The following is a 19,475-nucleotide window of genomic DNA, read 5'->3' as shown; positions in this document are numbered from 1 at the left end:
CGACAATTGTACAATGTAAGGCAACGACTATTTAACACAGTACAAAAAAGGATAGAATGAAAACCAACATCCTTACTACTAAACATCAACACAGATCTAATACAGTATACAATCAAGTAGAGCTAATCATGAGTTTCGGCATTTGTTCTAACAACAAAACAGTCTTTTATGTATTTACCTATCTTTGCACTGTAAACGTTGTTGGATTTGAATATACATAAAAACATATAAATCTGTCCATAGCATCGAGTCTGTTAAAATCTATTGTACTAGATTCGATAAATGAGAATAGCTCACTACGTAAACATCATATCTAGAGCATTTAATGATAAAGTGAAATTAACCCTATCTAGACCGGGGGGGGCTAAAAGTGCCCGCGCCAACTTTGATGTCACATAGCGTCTGAATGGCTAGGATTAGAATGACCAAACTTGGTGACTTTTCCTAAAATATTGTTGGCAACAATTTTCTATCATTGGAATAAGATAAAAATTTTTGTGTTGCCATGGCAACGGGTTTCTGACAGGCATTTTTTTGCTAAAATTTAGTAATTTTTGTTTCAAGAATAGAATTTTATGGGTTTTATGTCAAGTTACTCATGGTTTCTAATATTAATAACATCCCATATGAATTTATGTAAATTTTATCATTAAATATGCATAATTTATGCTAATTTGATGACGTCATTGGCCAAAATCCAAGATGGCGGACCATATCATTAGAACAGGTATATACAAGTTATTTTCCTTAAAATTTCATCAATACTTCCATTTCTTTTTCCAAAAAGGTTTAAATGAAGGTCTTTGGTATGTTTACAATGTATTTTAGGCTTTATCACGAAAAAAAACTATTTTTGAAAATTCAACATTGATGATCCAAGATGGCGGATATCTTAAATATGTATGACGTCATTTTATGACGTCACCGGTGTTGCTATGGGCAACATAATACTTAGTACACTCTAATATTCTGTCATAAACACTTTTGGTAAAGTTATGTTGAATACCATTTAGTTTTCAGGGAATAGCCTATCTAGACAGTTTTGGCCAATAAAATCCCATTAATGACGTCATAATGACGTCATATTACGTCATAATGACATCAAAATTGTAGATATGATAAATTTTAACTAGTACACCATCCTCTGAAAATTCGGTAGCCATACGACATACCGTTAGCGAGTTCTGAGGGGGGGGCCGAAAGAGCCCCCCCGGTCAAATCTTGCTCAAAAAAGCCCGGTCTAGATAGGGTTAATCTTCAATTTGCTTTGGATGTGTGACAGGGGCTTTATCTACAGACCTACAGGTGGTTACACAGGCACACTGTGTGGGTCAGGGTGGATGCCGGGCTCACCTGAAAAAGTTTTGGTGATAAGAAAAGTTGTAACTTTTTCAGCAACAGCAATGGTTCAATTTGATGGCATCATAAATCTTCATGCAACTGTAAGTGAAGCTGTACATGTAATAAATGTATAACCATTATATATGAATTTCGTATAATGTCGGTCCATCTTTATACAGAAAATTTAAACAAACTTTGTATATATTGTACGCAGTGTTCAAATTTTACAGTCTTTATTAAAGCAGACGTAAAGAAATACAGTCGAGATGACGAAACTTTCAAGTAACATCGATCTTATATCAACGCCACCATCAAACACAAAAATGAAATAAACAAAGATGAATAAACTAACAAATACACGTAATCACAACAATAGTTTATGGTTCAATATACGAAATAATTTTCACTGTTGACGTCTACTTACATTTTCCTTATTTTTTGATTGACCAAGTTCCCTTGCAGTGAACGGTTATCTCTCTAACTTGTCGAAGTGTTACAGCTCCAAAACATAACATAAATTCTAATAAAGATACTTTTCACACTGTCATTTGCCTTACCCGGCAGCCGTCTCCTCTCCATGATCCCTGCTCCTTGTCCAGCCCGGCATCCCAGAACAGACAGTTCAGCCGCACGATATGGACATAGTACAGGCATCCTGACGGTTGACATCCTGTAAAGGTAAAAAAAAAAGAAAAATAATGACAAAATGGGACAGTTCTCATCCCCCTCTGTTAATCTAGGAATCTTGACATGGATCACACAAACTGCTTGCTGGCTATTCGAAGTGCATTCTAGACATCCTCACTGCATTTATTCTAAATAACTGAAGTGTGTCTATGAATGCTCAAAACTTTCGAAATAAATTTGAAGCGGGAGAAATATGGAACGACATTCAGAGTGTATTCTAACTGCAGCCGTAGGACATGTATTCTGAATATTCCTACAACATTTCAACAGCTTCTGTCAGGAACATTCTGCCGCATTCAAGGAAGCTGAAATGGACCCTAATTCTGTAATGAATGAATGAAGACCTGTATTGCACATTTTTATCACACTTGGCTAAGTACAGGTCACAACAAAACTAGATGAACGGATACAGTTAACAGATACAAAACAAACCAACTATCGTTATATAAATTCTAATTTAATTACACTCGGAATTTTTGGATTGCACTACGAATAGTCAAGAACATCCGAAAAATCTTATTCTGGTGACATTCTTGCTCGGTTCCACCCCTAATTTGAACGGGTAGAACCATTTTGTCAATTCTTCCTGCTTCAGCGTGACTCCTACTGATTCGGAATGTGCGAAGAGACCTTTCCTTATGCTGAGGTCACATTTCCAAACCGGGGCCCGGCGGAGCTGTTTCGATTAACGAAAAACCAACATTCTATATCAATAATGTACGCAAATCGTTCCCATTATTAATTTTATCAACTTTTTTTTTTATATTCCAACATGTAATCACAAGACGTAGTGACGGCACACTCAAGTTTTTCAACTCATATTAATGCCGTCACCATCAACTTTTTGTGCTTTGTTATCTTTCATATCATACTTTTCATTTCTTCAGACTTCCCGGCCGGGCCCCGGTTTGGAAAATGTGACCTCAGCCTTACCGTCCATCTGCAGTCCTAAGGTGTACTCCTCTGTGCCGTTCTGCACGGCTGTGTCCGGCTGCAGGACGGTGAAGGCGGTCTGGACATCGTCGTGAGGAGGCACGGTCTCTGTGATGAAGTCATCCATGCTTAGATCTCTCCTGTGTGTATAATAGGCATATCTTTCAGCTCAAACAGACTTTGCTTAGACCCACACAACATAGTTACGTTATGACGTATATTTCACTCCCAACACCATTCAGACCGACTTGCACGCATTGGAACGCTACACACACCTTACTCTTTCGAACGCGTTCTAGGGTGAAATGACATGGCGTATCCATTCCTCGTTATCATTTGTGTTCAAAATGACAATTGCAATATCATAAATGGTATAACGTTACGATTTTAACATTAACTTTTAGGTCATAGTCTAATTATGGAAGATAATGTATGAGAACAAATTCATAACATAACTTTAACGTTACACGACAGATGACGTCTTACTTACTGGAAGTCATTGTCTGTCTCGTTAGGAAAATCTCCCAGCTTGCCGTACATGATGGCGGCAGGATAGAGCGACACCAGGCTGACAGTCACGCCGTACGTCTGGTTCCTCCTGGCGCTGAAGCTCCGGAACACCATGGTGTCGTTAGGGAACGGGGAGTACTTCACCAGGCGGGGGGGCGGGGAACATGTCAGGGGCGTTCTTCAACACCACAGTGGTCTCTTCAGGCAGGTCCTGCAATTCAGAAACGATATGTCCAGGGTGTTCTTATTGCCTGATCCAAAGGGGGCGAATTATTGTTCTTGCTGTCTGTACTATGTAACGTTATGTGTGTGTGTGTGTGTGTGTGTGTGTGTGTGTGTGTGTGTGTGTGTGCGTGTGTGTGTGGTGTGTGTGAGTGAGTGTGTGGTGTGTGCACATGTGTCTGCATGTATGTATGTATGTATGTATACATGTTTGCGTGTGGTGTTTGTGTTTGTGTAACATTAGGTGTGTGCGTAACATCATAGGCAAGCGTTTAAGTCTGCCATCCCCGATTGCCCTGTTTCCTGTTGTGTGCACTGTAAAGTTTATTTATAATAAATACATGGCGTTGTATCAATTTCCGGTCCCCAAAAAATTAACTTATACGTCACGCTGAAAGAAAACAAGATATCGCCTTACCAACCGCTACGGGGGCTGACATCGTCTACCAGATACCTTTGACCCAGTGTTGAGGTCACACTTCAAAAAAGTCACGTGACAAGACTCATTGGGTCAGTCTACTGATTCAGAAGAAGACCAGAGTGACTGGTCTAAAATGCTCTAGGTGAGAGAACTTTTTTTGTTGGATCTAAAGTTTGAACTTTGAACAAGATATCAAAGTTAAAACGTCGTGGAGTCGTGTGGCGTAGCGGCAGAGTACTCGACTCGGAACCAATAGGTCCCGGGTTTGAGTTCTGACATGCCACCAACCTTGTGCCGTTGGGAAAGGCACTTTACACGACTTTCCTATCTTAACTCAAGTGAAAATGAGTATTGTCCTGTATTTGTACTGTGTTGGTGGCGACATAAAGTAAGTTGATATAACTTGAGTGTGCCGTCGCCATGTTTGGTCATGAAATATTGAAAAAAAAAGACATCACCTTGACTTCGAGTGTGTCCCCGCCCGGCCGTTTCAGCTCAATGTCCACTACAGACGACTTGATGTCCTGAGCTGAGTCGTCCCACACGTACGGGTTCCGCTCGTATCCCACAACCTGGATTAAAAAATACAAAGGATATGTTGGTATATAATAATTGAATCTTTATTGCATGTCCATGCCCATGGGGCTAAATGTATACATCAGATCAGCAGAGTATGATGTTACATGTATATCATACTTAGTGACATAATACATAGAACAGAAGGAGGAAAGAATAACGTCAAGTACAAGGAACTACGAAATCTTTACCTAATCTAGGTCTTGAAGATTTATTCTCTCTTTTTAAAGGAAATGGAGATGAATTCACCTAGTTTTAATGTGAATTGAAACTGTACTAATATTAACATTAGTACATAAAGAGTACACAGAGTATTGAATTCATTGACAGTTGATTAGATTAAGTGGACACACCACACCACGTCACCGCATTCTCCTAGTGGAAAAGGCAGTCATTAAACGTGAACAAGGATTTATGTCAAATATCACCCCTATGTGTGCGGAACTGGTAGAAACCAATGGATCACCTTTTGCAAATAGGATTTTTGCTAAAAAGGCACCAAAACTGAAATTAATGCAGTTGTCCTTTAAAACGGAATAATGACATCTCAAAGCTGTGATATCATGAAATAATGCAGAAGAAATCACCACCTTCATCTCAACATCACCAATAATTCCTCCGTTGTACAGCGCATGCGCGTGTGGGAATGTCACCCTCCCGGCGTGCGCAGCGACAGCCGCCCCTCCCAGCCGTCCTCCCGACGACTTGTCCAGGACCATCTGAACAGCCTTCGAGCCGAGCTCGACTCGTTCACCGCTGTCTACGCTGCCCAGCAGAGCATCGGCCATGTTGTCCAGGTCCTTCTGTAGACGTTGGGTCACTTCTCGTTGCTGTTGGAAACACGAATTCGGGGATCTTAGACCTCGAATAAACATTCGAAAATGTAGACATGTTTTTTTTTTCGCTTCTCTTCTTATTCACCATGGTGTCTGCAAGTCACCACATTTGGGGGGGGGATCTCTCAAAAACAAAAGGTTTATGCAATCTCCTTCTATAATGCGCAATGGCAACAACTGTAAAGGGGGTCGTGATGACAAGATGTAGACTTGATTAATTAATAACTTTCTCCGATTGGGCAAACTGATCCCAACCATGTCAACACCTGGGGAAACACACACATACATACAGAGTTACAGACACAGACACCCAAACACACACACACGCGCGCGCGCGCACACGCACACGCACACACACACACACACACACACGCATATACACACACATACATGTACACGCATATACACACACATACACAATCTGGTCGAAAACAGTCTGACCAGATTTAGGCCACGTCTACCTTTCAATACGAATTGAATCGAATTAGAGTTGAATTTGACTGCCCCAACCACGCCCCAACCTACTCCGAATTGAATCGAATTTGAGTTGAATTTGACTGCCCCAACCACGCCCCAACCTACTCCGAAACAACGCCTGAATAAAAAGACTTGGTTGTGTAAAAAGAGTCTCTTTACTCAGTGTCTTAACAACCTGATGAAAATATTCACGAATGACTGAACAACAGCCAACCTTGGTCCTACTTGATTGGAGGGAGTCCGGGGCGGATAGTGTTCGGGATCGAGGCCATATTCGACTGTGTGTGACAGCCAGGGGTTTAAAACTCTTTTCCCCTCCTGTTGGTAAAGAAGTTTCCATGGACTACTAAGTAAAAAAAAGGAGCCCCCATAGCATGCCAAAAACCGGTTTTGGGGGTCTTCAGGGTCTTTAGGAGCTTTCATGCTATTTTCTGATTGCATATAGACAACATAGCCGGCCTGGTTGAATTACCCCCGAACTGGGCTAATCAGAAAACAGCAGCAGAAGACCACCAACCTCCAGTTCTATAAACCTGCTACGAACAAGGCTAACAAGACTGGCAATGAAAACATACATTGCCATGGCGACGGTGGTTGCTGTTAGGGTTATTGCACTCCTCCCCTGAGTGTATAGTGAACGAGCCCCGGGGTCACAGAAAGTAGGGCCATCCGGGGCAGAGAGGTCTTCCCAAGGGTTTCCAGGAATGTGGGCATAGATGTGGGTCAGAGACATGCCTGTGGACATTCCATTCCTGTGGACAAAATGCCTGTACAATTCCTAGAATTCTTGCAAACTGCACACAATACTGTAACATTAGGCTCCTCCCTGAGACGTCGCCAAAAAGAGACTTACCAAGGCCCACTGCTGCTTCTGTTTCTGCTGACGTTTCTTCTCCATCTGTTTCTGGAACTCGTCCCGTTTACGCGGAGGAAGTCGGCTCAGCGCTATGACGTCATCTTCGTCATCTACCACCGTTTCAGATCCTCCCGACTCCATCAGAGACGCCACAGTGTCGACAACAGCTACAGGCAACATAAACAGTTTTTACCCAGTTTTTAATCTTTGATCTTTAATCATTTTTCGTAAATAACGTATTGTATTCCTTTGTTACCAGTTAAGGTTTGTTGGTTTATCAAAAGACCTAAGTAATGTGCATTTCACTTAATTTCCTTTTCAAGTATCTAAAGTACATTAACTTGACTAAAATAATATTCCTGTAAATATTACATAAATGAAAATGCACTTTTGTCTTCTACTTTACATAAATTCCAAAATTGGCAGATTCTTAAGCTTCCCCCAAAAAAGAGTGCAGACACGTCTTTCTGACTAGATTTGGAATTTGTCTCAGCTGATTCTTAATTTTGTAACGGACCTTCTGTGATGTTAAATTGCAATTATTATTATATCTTGAGTTTTTCAGTATTTTTTTCATTCACAACTTTGTTACTGTTGTGGATAATCGGGCTTTCTTCCTATTAATAATTCATATGCATATGCTATCTATATATATAGGATAGAATATTATTAGTGTCTAACAAAAGAGTGTAGAATACCTGATGCTTTTGGAGCCAGTTCTTTCATACTGGCCCCCTCAAGGACGCTTTGCATGATGGAGTCAGTCATCGCTCCGACCACGTAACCTCCCTCAGCCTAGAATAATAACAATATACATCAAATAGTATGTAACGTCTCAATGTGTTATATTAGACGTTAGACTTTTTCATTTCAATTTTTTTTCTCTTCAGCAGTAGTAAAAATAAATAATGTAATTTCTCATTTTTCTAATTTTGGTGGGTACACTCAAACAATCACATTGAGGTTCATCGAGGACTTTTCAAGACACATTGAACGCATGGATGTCTGACGTTTAGGCCATTTGATTATATGGATGACATCCGCGCGCGCATGAATTTTCGGCCGTTTCAAAAAAAAAAGTTTTCAACCATACTGTAAATCATACAAAACAGTTGCAAAATGAGCAAATTTAAACCGTAAGTTGCAAAAAAAATATTTGAAAACGATACCAATGTCGTAGAATGCCAAATTCAAACAAAAAAGGCGAAGATGTAAAGAAATGAATTTGAAGAGTAGATTATTCGCCAAACGATACTCTTGTGCCCTTTGTTCAACCTTCATGACCACGTAGATTTCATAATGAAAGCAACTTTTTTTTTTTTGCAAAACTTTTTTTATTCGCACGCTCGCATCAGTTTTGGGGTTCCCAGAGGATGTCATCCATATAATCAAATCAACATGGCCTTACCTAACTCAGGGATAACATTGATACTATATGGTAGACTTCACCTTTAGCATCCAAGCGATCGCTTGTAAGAGCTACATTCACTAGATTTAATGCTCACTACAGTTCTGACTTCCTTTGCTGTTGGACCACGTCTTGTGGGTGTGCCTCATGTACAGCTTTAAGGCCCCATTAGTATTCTGACTAGTTTTTGATATCATTACAATTGTATGTAATGAATGATATTTTATAGCAGTGTATTATATTGCATTTTTATGACTATTGTATGTTATTGTAGGAATTTGTATTTCATATCAACAATTGTTCGACTTTGTAATTTGTATTGCACTGTATTTATATTGTTGTGTTTGGGAGGACAACTTGTAAAGGTGTCAATACACCTGTTTTGTCCTCCCTTCCACTTGTATGTTTGTACTTGTAGTGAATTCTAATAAACAAATAAACAGACTTAAGTAGCTGCTTTACTACATTCTATATTGGTTATGACGTTAGCCAGCAGGGAGGCGGTTAAATTCACCATGCCAGTCTAGTAGTGTGAGAGAATCAGTCAGACTTATCATGTTATACTTTAAGACTCGGTCAGCTAGAGCTTGTATTCCGCTTAAAGGCATCCAATGCAATTTCAGGGTGACAATACAAAGAAAAAATATCAGGAAGTCTGTCTGATTTTCACATTCACATACCGCCTTTATACATTTTAGTCACCATTTCATACTTGAAGCGTTTGAAATATGTTTTAAAAAAGCTACGTGAGGCGTCACTTTATTTGGTTATGCTTAGGTCACAATTCAAGAAAGGGGCCCGCTCGGCGCGTGTTCGGCGTGTTTTTTGGCACTACCGAACGGGACCTGGACGGAGACCGGCGGGCTTCCCGACGGCTGCCGGCCTATTTTTGGCCCCGCGCGGTCGCCGAATCGATTTTAACTCAGAGTTAAAAACACTTCGGGCCCCGTTCGGCGAAATACGCCGAAGCGACGCCGTAACCTCACTGCCCGGGACCCGTCGGGCGGCCGAACAGGCACCTGCCTAAGATTATGACGTCACATGTGCTGATCAGTACATCAGATGGTCAGGAAAAGGGGGTTATAGGGAGCATATATAAACTCCTGCCTCAGACTACGTCGCACAGTTCACCACGTGTGTGTTACATCGTGTACTTGTGTGTGTTACACCTTGTATTTGTGTGTCAGAATGTCGAAGGCCAAGGGAAAACAGCCGGCACGGCTCTCTTGCCAACTTCATAAAACAGATCATAACAGGAATAGAATGTGTCTGACATTATCTCTTGTTACATCATATGCCTTCGTAATAAAATGGAATCAGAAGTTATTGGCATTTATTTTCAGTCCAAATTTCAACAGAAGTAACGATATTCAGTGGTTTTATTGCTCAATAGCAAGGAGCTGCCACGGCACACTTCCTGCGTCACTGCTGAAGTTCTTCCTGCGTCACTGTTGAAGTACTTTCGAAAGTAGGCCATCGGTTACTTTTCTGCCTGCCTCTCTTCTTCAGCTACCAATGCCAGAAGACCTAACGTTACATGTAGGTTGTCACCAATCTCAATCTCAGACGGGCTTGTAAGTTGTTTGCAGGTTGCACTGAACGCTGCATCGCCAACTTCAGTCTACTCTTTACTTGACGTGTACTCTTTACTTGAAGTGAACGGTAGCAGGCAGTGCAGCGCTTATATAAAATTATGTACCTGCTCAAAAACACGAGAGGAGCCCGTCGGGATCCCGCCAGGGACCTGACAGCTGCCCGGCCAAACTGTAAGAGCCGGTCGGCACCCTACCACACGCCGCACGGGTCAAGACGGGCGACTGACCGGGCACCGGACGGGTCCCTGACAGAAACCGGCCGCAAAAGTTTATGAATATTAATGAGAGCCGCCGGCCGGAGCACAAGCAGGCCCCGACAGGGAGCCGTAAAGGAACATTTAATTGTGACCCTGACAGTACGGCGCACGCTCGGCGTCATGACGCCGGCCGGCGTCTACGCCGAGGACATGCCGAACGGGCGCCGTTTCAAATGTGACCTAAGCATTACTGTCCTAGATCGTCCGAACCAACCAGTGTTACAAAACGGGCAACCAAATTCCGTCGGCTACATCTTATTTTTATATTTTTATACTTATATTTTTTATATCAGTAAGTTATGGGATAGGATTAACTCAACTTACTACAGTACAAAAAATGGCCAGTGAATTGACAATCTAGTTTTGCCACCCCTGAAATTGCATGGGGTGCCTTGAAACATTTTAATTACCTGAGCGTCCAATGGCAAGGTCCCACACATGGGGATAGTATTGACTCAACTTACTACAGTAAAGGAATGACCAGAGAATTGACTCTGACAATCCAGTTTTGCCACCCCTGAGACTGCATGGGGTGCCTTTAAACAGTATAATTACCTGAGCGTCCAATGGCAAGGTCCCACACATGGGGATAGTATTGACTCAACTTACTACAGTAAAGGAATGACTAGAGAATTGACTCTGCCAATCCAGTTTTTCCTCCCCTGAATTGAAATTGCATTGGGTGCCTTTAAACAGTAGACTTACCTGAGCGTCCAATGGCAAGGTCCCACACATGGTAACGACAGTGTTGAAGATTGTCACCATCTTGTCGGTGGAATCCTTGGCGGATGGAGTCCGCGACAGCTTGGCGAGGGTCTTCATCGCCTCCGTGCAGGTTGTCGAGTCGACCTACGAAACAAAAAGGTTGTAAACGAAATAACCTGAACTGCTCTAGTGCCCCATTTCCACCCAGCTCGAGGAGACAAGCGTTAGATTTTTAAAAAGGGGCTCTCGCTAGTGGCTCTCGTTGTATCAACATGATAGTCCCTATCAATATGCAATAGCACCCAGTATAAGAATCGTGATATATATTGACAAGGTAATAGATTAAATAAAATGGTTTATTGGCCAAACATCACCCGTGCAATCGCAGCCTTATAGTGCTGAATTGATGCAGAGTTTTCAATGGTACAATGATACAAATAGTAATAATACACATAATAATACACATGATACGTATTTGTTCCACATTTTGTGGGACTGCCGCAAGGGTCTGTGCGGCTGCCATTCGGCGCCACAAGGTGACCTCAATACGGCTTTTCCCAACCGAAGTTAGGTACCCATTCACACCTGGGTGGAGTGAGGAAAGTCGTGTAAAGTGCCTTTTCCAAGGACACAACGTATTGTTGATTTAATTGATTATATACTTGTATATACTGTATCTGTAAGATAGTACTGTAGCGAAGTTATGAATATTGGTTATATGAATAAAAAAATTTAAAAAGTGTGACAGGGGCTTTAGCAATGTCTTACCTTTCCGTCATCTGAGGGAGAATCTCCACTCGGAAAGAGTTGTTCCAGTAACTTGCCAGGATCATCCAACTGTAAGTCCGCTGTGGTGGCCTCGCTGACAGGTAGGGAGCTGCTCTTGGGCGGTTCCTACAAATACATAAATCATCCACGCGTATTAGTTACACCTCTCTCTCTCTCTCTCTTGTATCTCTCTATTTTTTCCGACCGGCCGCTACGGTGGTTCGTTCGAGTGGGCCGAGAAATTCTGAAAAACGCGGCAAATTTAGGAGCACGTGTAGATCTGCACTGCGATTGGTTAGGGCGGATCAAGTTTACACTGTGATTGGCTAAGACAGGTCGTGCCCCGCCCGTGCTCACCACGTGATAGAAGCCCACTTGTACATCACTGTTGCGCAACATCAATTCATGACCCCATAGGTATCCACATGTGTATGGTAGACCTTATGTTTTCCTAGTGAACCAGGGATTGAAGTGTTCAAACACGCCTTTTTCCTAGACCTATCGTAAAACGAAACTCGCTGTCACCATGTACAGTCGGGGCATTATCTCTAGATAGCTAGAGTTAGATGTGCAAACGTTACGTGTAACAAGTCGTTCGGTGTACTATAATTAACTGCCGCCGCGACGCGTGCCACCCAAGCTGGTGTGTTACTACGACGGGCGGCCATACCGGCTTTACAGATAGTTATAGATGTCCGATAAGAATGAAAATATTTTAACTTGTTAAAGGCACTCAGTGCAGTTTTTAGGGCTTGGAAATCCGATTTTTCAAAGCCAATATTCTAGTCACTTATCTACTTAGTAAGCTGAAACCACACTGTCCAAATGTACTTTGACCGTCATAGAGCAATACATTGTAATTCCCAAAATTCTGAAGGAAAGGCCCTGGGCTGATTTTTAGGGTGCCACCCAGAAAATAAAAGAAAACTCATCTTGGGGCTCTTGTGTCTGCTGTTTTAAACAAGTATGAAATTTGATTTAAATGTGCTAATGTGAAGCAGTTCGTGTCAATATCACAAAGATTGCCTTATTTAGAATATTTCCAATTTTGTTGCCCTGAAATCGCATTGGATGCCCTTTAGGACTAGACTCATGTTAGATTTACTACAGCAGGACATTATGAAACTGAAACATTTCCTTTTGTAAATCGAATGGCCTTACGTGTGAAATTAAAGTCACAGTTGATGTCGGGAACGGTTCGGTAGTTTTACCGTCTGGTTCTGAAAATAAAAAGAAAATTTTATATTCTAATGTGTGTAATTGTCACATAACAGATACATATATTTGAAAATGCCCAAAAAGTATCAAGTTGTATAATTCAAAGGGGTGTAAGCTATGTAGCGCTAAAAGTACTGTGGGCATGTATATAAGGCACACACTGACCAAATTTCAGGTCATATAATTTCAGGTTTAATGTTATCCTGTAGGTTCCAAATTTGATTGTCTGAAAATTGGCCAAAAACCAGAATAAAGCAATTTTGAAAGCCTATCTGAAAACTAAAACCTCGATACGAAATTTTAGGTCATTTGGTCCAAGAAATAAAGAAATTAAATCAATGTGACGAAATGGCCGGCGAAGAATAAGGAAGAAATGAACAGGTGATGAAAAGCTATGTATTTCATCCGAACTATGGTTCTATGGCATGAAGTGAGACAAGTAACTTAGTCTACACTCTGTTTAGTAGTCATAGTACATGCTATGTATAGGTACAACTGCTCACTGTACCCTTCATAAGTATAGTTTAACGTAATATAGAACTGAACGTACATGTAGAGTCGAAATATTTTCTAGCCAGTAGTTCTTTCTAACACTCTGTTAGACACAGTAACCGTTGACCATATATGTAGCATTATGATAGACTCATACCAACTAGTAACTCTAGTCTTTGCCATACATTGTACCCGTCACAATCGTTGTGCAATAAACTTGACTTGACTATTAAAAAACAAACACTGCAATGTACCCATGGCATCTCCCGGCTGGGTAGTCGCAGTGGTTGTCTTGAACGGAGTATTTGGTGAGGTTGACCTCTGGATGCTGTCTGTAGTTGTTGTTGTTGTTGGTGTTGGTGTTGGAGGGGAGGTGTATTTTCCCGTGGTCGGTGTTACAGCAGTCATAGTTGTACTTTGTACTGTTGTAAGGCTTGCAGGTGTGCTGGTTGTGACGATCTCTGTAATTGGACATACATTTGTGTACATAGTATTACATAAATGCTCACCAATGTACAAATTCCACCAGAAACTATACAGGTAAATAGTTTCATCCTGTGTTATCATCTTTTGTAGTACTATAGTTGTACAAGTTACCGTGAGTTTTAACATTCTACTGTTCAGAATTGATAATGCAATCCTTTTAAAGCCAGGCAGGATTTAAAACCCGGTGTAAAGCTGGCAGATCACCATGCTCTTAGCTTGTGGTCTGCTTTCCAACCTTCACTATCATGGTAAGCACACTACCGAGGATGGGTAATTACGGTATTCTGTATAGATTACCAGCTGGTAGACTAATACAGTGGCGTCCTACTGGGAGACGCAGAGTGGGACGGCCTTATACTACACGTTTGTCCATGTTAGAGAGAGACACTGGTCTCGTAGGGACAGCATTAGTGTCCGCTATGAGGGATAGGACATACTGGAGTACTTTATCAAGTGGACCTCACCGGATTTATAATCCGGAGGCATGATGATGATGATGATGTATAGAAATAATTCTAAACCTCAGGCAATGCCTGGATCGGACTCATTATTGCTCATAAAATGATGACAGACAGATGACATATGAAAAATACACTAAATGACCTGTACAGGTGACGCCGTCTCCTGTGAACCCCTCCCGACAGACACAATGGTACGTCCCTGGGTCGTTGACACAGAAGGTGTCCTCAGAGCAGGTCACTTTACTGGAACACTCATCAATATCTAATAATATAAAACCAGAAGCAAGTACAACCGAGTGAAACAGATGTTCACTACGTATGCATGTAAATGGTGCAAATTCAAAACGGGTTACATTCTATACAATTGGAGTCACCACCAAGGCGTCGCCAAAAACGATAATCTTATTTTGTAGCCAAAGCGCAGTGTATACAATCATCATACGAGTGGATAAACACATTATAAATAGCGATAACCGGCCTGATACACGAAACAAGCAACTGTTTCCGTCAGCATTATAGCATTTTTGCCTCACAGATATCAGATTGCTATGGGATAAGACTGATCCAACTTAGTACATTATTGACGTTGTAAATCCAGTTTTAATGCCCTAAAATGGCTTTAACAAACAATGGTGACTTAAAGAAAGAAGGAATAATGCACCTTGACAGCCGCCTGGTCCCATCTCATAGCCCGCTAAACACTTGCAGTCAAAGGAACCATCCAGGTTCACACATGCCGAGTTCCTCCCGCAGATCCATGGGCTCACCACGCACTCGTTTATATCTGTGGGACGGTATCTGTGTCAACAATTGTATCCACAACATGCTCACGTACATGTGTGCTGTGAGAATCCGATATACTGATATGTTCACATATGTACGCTTTTTAACTCAATAAAAATTGTTTTTGGTGTTATGTCTGTGTATGTTTGTGTATGTGTGTGTGTGTGTGTGTTTGTGTGTGTGTGTCTCTGTGTGTGTGTGAGTTTGTGTGTGTGTGTGTGTTTGCTTGTTTGTGTGTGTGTGTGTTTGTGTGTGTGTGTGTGTTTGTGTGAATGAATTACTGTGGGTATGTATCTAAGCTTCAGGAACAAACTTAATAAATTTCGGATTATTTGGGTTTAATGCCATCCTACAAAAGTTGAAAATGTAAAAAAATCTGAAAAAACAAATAAAACAATTCTTATAGACTGTATGAATTGACAAAAAAAGACACTTTAGGGATATTTCTCACTCTATCTCAATACTAAATTTCAGGTCACTTGGTCAAAAACGAAGAAGTAAAAATATATTTCAATTAATTTTTTATTGCATGTACACGGCCTAGCCTGTGTATACAAGCTCTCGGCTGGAGGTTAATGACCCCCACCCCAAGAGCTTGTGGCAGAATAGCTGTAAGTCGGGCGGCCCGTTCCCTTTCCTGGAGTCACCAATAGGAAGCCAGTATTAGGAATTAATGTGGGAACCGACCGGGCCATCACGTGGTTACCGGCGCCAGGCAGCCGGAGTGGGGCGGAGTACCGGGTGGGGACGAGAAATTTGATCGACTGGGGGTGGGAATTTCTCAGAAAAATGACTGCGACTAGCCCAAAACCGAGTTTCTGTGCATTCTGGAGTCGGTGTGTGTGGACTTTGGGAGTCCCTGGCCCCTGAAGCCGCTTCAGAAAAAGACGATAATTTTTTTCGTTAAACAGAGAAACAGTCAGAGCAAACGAAAACGGCGGGTTGACTGTGATTCTTGTGCCACGATGTTGACTCCTGTCAAATTGTCGATACTTAATTGCTGGAATCTAAAATGTTACTGGGTTCTTCTAAGCGGGACTTGTTTATTGTTTTGATCGGTAAAACGCAAGGTAAAATACGCTAAAAATTTACTGCGTGGGTAAAAGAAAACTCACGCAGAGGTCCACACTTCTGGGTTCAGCGACGACAAAATGACGTCAAAAACGCTAAAAATCCGCATAGAAGTATATAATTTCCCGACTGATTCTTGAAACTATGCATTTTTTCACTAGAATATCGATGTGTGGATGTGGAAAATAGCATTTTAGCGCTTATATCGAACAAAGAAAAGTTGTTTACACGCGCGTCAGCTCGGCCAATCTTCAATATGCGATACCGCCGGCGCTGCCGGAAGCGGACGCTACAACTAATCAGAGATGCGAAATGTGGACATAGCTGAGTGAAAATCGTGAGGTAGATACAAATCCGTGGATGAGATTCTTTTTTCTCGGTGTGACTTCCGCCATTTCCCACGAGAAAGTTCCAGAAAGTTTGGAAAATAGAAACAGATTCGACTCGCGAGCGGGTGCGCGCCTTCCTCGGCCAAACTTTTTGGGACATGAAAGGCGCGCCGACGTCCATCAATGGGTAGCGACCGACAGGCCCATAGCAACCATCTCTGTTGGGTGCCGCACCGTCTGAGGGCAGTTCGTGACGTTTGCATCTCATTAACCATATATGGCGGACCAGGGCCGTCGACAGTCCGCCAGCTTTACGCGTGCTTGACATCAAGCTTTTGGGGGGCGGCAACCTAGGGCGGCGGCCGCCAGGAGCGCGATTAGTCAGGCTAGTACACGGCCCATGTCACAACAAAAAATTGGGGAAAAATACCGATACACAAAGATAAGTACAATACAAGTATATACAGAAAGATTAAAATTCAAGGTTATGGAAGTTTAATGGGCGAACGTTTTGAATACAAGGTTGACGTAGTGTTTCCAGAAGTTGTTGATGGAGAATATGTCCGAATGAACTACCAATTTTATAAGACCGTTGTTTAAGTTGAGCAGGCGTGTGACAAAAGAATGTGTTAATTTTCTCCTGCGGGCTTCAAAAATGTCGACTGAAGCTGAAACAAAGGCTGTGTTTATGTGAAGTAACCCAAGGCGCTTTACATGTGGTTTACCCCGAAGCCGGTTTCAAGTGGCAACATCTGAACGCTCCAATTCACATTGAAAGCGCCTCGATCCTAAGCCACTTCTAGCAGTGGTTTCGAATCGGTTTTCCCGCATCGCGATTTGCGTCTGAACGCAATGTGATTTTAATTTGACTTCGCCTGATCATGGATTACGGGATGATATTTCTTTATTTATATGCAATACCAAATTTTACGTGGCAGCAACTTAAAGAGCAGTAATGGTCAAATAATCTAGGGCGAGCTTCACCGCCTCTGGCGGTACCACGTCGGCATTCGGCCGAGATACGCTGGGAGGGGGGCACCAGCAAGCGGGTCGTTGACCCCTGACATTGATAACACGCCACCTTGCGTGTTTTCATCAAACAGCAATGAATGCAGTTTCGTAGAATCGTGATCGTACACGGTTTGCAAGGAATGTATGGCACGTGGACCAGATGTGCGGAATGTGAGTTACCCGAATCGCGGTTTGGGTGACTTCTCATGAACAAGGCTAAAAATGTCGACTGAAGCTGAAACAAACATGTGGCTAGCACTATAACGCGCTCACCTGTGCAGGTGGGAGCCCGGGCACTCCAGGTGCGGTCCGCATGGCAGGTGGCCCATGCCTCACCTATCAGATCGTAGCCGGATTCGCAGGTGAACTCTAAGACGTCTTGGTAGAAGTTGAGGCCAGTCATGGCGCCGTTCGCAGGAGTTTCTGGCATCGGACACTGAACCGCTGTAATAAGGGGAAAATACGATAAATTATATTTTAATGCGTCTAGACAAACCCTGTATCACAAACATGATCTGTTCCCACATTTTCCATTGTACAAGAAAGCGAGAAGTTGACCACCATGTATTAGCTCAGTAACTAGAACACTTTGTATTAGCTTAGTATAGTACCCTTGTATGTTCCTTATAAATGTATGTATGTATGTAATACTATGTATGTCTAACTAACTAATTGACAAGTAGTGTATCTTTTGTCTTCACTTTTCTATGTACGTTTTGTTATGTGTCTGTTAAGTCTTGACCTGTACCTAGCCTGCCGTGGTATGAATGTACAATAAAGGTTAACATTATATTTGGATCCACCATTGAAACACGAACATGTACAACGGCAGGTGGGACAGAATAAATGGAAACCACCTTTCCGAGTTTTCTCACCCAAATAACCTAAACATGTAAAATAGTATGTAAAATGCCAGCAGGACAAGTGATAAGATACACATAACAATAATTGCAATAAAGTCTAAGGTAAATCACATCAACCATAGACTGTATGAAGGCAAACTGTAGAAAATCTACATGTGGTAATTGTTGTTGAATGTCTTCTTTTGAATGGATGACCGCTCCAACGAAATCAGAATTTTTGACATTTTAAAGGCATCCAATACAATTTCAGGGCGGCAAGACTCGATTTTAAAAGTCAATTTCCTGGTCATTCTTTCAGCGTAGTAAGTTTAATCAACCCGATCCCATAGCATACTGACATTTGCGTGGCAAAATTACGATGTCAAGGCAAAACGGTTGCTTATTTGTATCGTAGGATGATTCTAGCTACTTACACTACCAGGTGCATAAATGTGAAAATTATGTGAATTTCGTGCAAAATTTCAAGGAAATGTGAAAAAATGTGATGTAATGTGAATTTTTTTGAGGTTTAACAGCATCACATTTTATCACATAAGTTCACAGAAAATACATATAAATAACATTTCTGAAGCGCGACGCCTTTATGCGAAAAATGTTATTATTTTGCGTCACATTTTTTCTACATTCGCAGTGAACGGTCAAGAAAAATTACATTTTCAAATGTGAAAAGATGTTATCTCAATGTGATGTTGGGTCTCCTCCCATTATGTGAAACTATGTGACTGCCTGTATGTTCTTTTTCCGCCGATGCCTATGTGATTTTTATGTGAAACGTACTCTCAGGCCGTGTCTAAACGGAATCACCCAAGGCGGTTTACATGTGGTTTACCCCGAAGCCGGTTTCAAGTGGCTCCATCTGAACGCTCCGAAATCACATTGAAAGCGCCTCGATCCCAAGCCACTTCTAGAGGTGGTTTCGAATCGGTTTCCCCGCATCGCGATTTGCGTCTGAACGCAATGTGATTTCAATGCGACTTCGCCTTGTCATGGATTACGGGGGTGATATTTCTTTATTTATATGCAATACCAACTTTTTACGTGACAGCAACTTAAAGAGCAGTAATGGTCAAATAATGTGTCCGTTCTAGGGCGAGCTTCACCGCCTCTGGCGGGACCACGTCGGCATTCGGCCGAGATACGCTGGGAGGGGGGCGAGTCAGCAAGCAGGT

At 41.9% G+C, this 19,475-nt stretch overlaps 1 protein-coding gene across 1 annotated transcript in view; it reads right to left on the bottom strand.

Annotated features, from left to right (window-relative positions):
- Positions 1–5,029: 5,029 nt before the first annotated feature.
- The window catches only part of LOC109477002 (E-selectin-like), a 29,114-nt gene continuing 14,668 nt past the window's right edge, over positions 5,030–19,475 (bottom strand). The window contains exons 6-16 of the mRNA XM_019778014.1: positions 17,717–17,887; positions 14,911–15,033; positions 14,392–14,511; positions 13,557–13,763; positions 12,754–12,812; positions 11,593–11,718; positions 10,825–10,968; positions 7,558–7,654; positions 6,857–7,026; positions 5,278–5,520; positions 5,030–5,065 (exon numbers count right to left, since the gene is read on the bottom strand). Of these exons, the coding sequence (XP_019633573.1) occupies positions 5,030–5,065; positions 5,278–5,520; positions 6,857–7,026; positions 7,558–7,654; positions 10,825–10,968; positions 11,593–11,718; positions 12,754–12,812; positions 13,557–13,763; positions 14,392–14,511; positions 14,911–15,033; positions 17,717–17,887 (1,496 nt within the window). The remainder of the gene's footprint in view (positions 5,066–5,277; positions 5,521–6,856; positions 7,027–7,557; positions 7,655–10,824; positions 10,969–11,592; positions 11,719–12,753; positions 12,813–13,556; positions 13,764–14,391; positions 14,512–14,910; positions 15,034–17,716; positions 17,888–19,475) is intronic.

This window comes from Branchiostoma belcheri, unplaced genomic scaffold (genome assembly GCF_001625305.1).
Source record: "Branchiostoma belcheri isolate BF01 breed outbred unplaced genomic scaffold, Haploidv18h27 scaffold4, whole genome shotgun sequence".
NCBI classification, from domain to species: Eukaryota; Metazoa; Chordata; class Leptocardii; order Amphioxiformes; family Branchiostomatidae; genus Branchiostoma; species Branchiostoma belcheri.
Note: the sequence above shows the minus strand (reverse complement) of the source record. Positions and strands in the feature narration are given on the sequence as shown.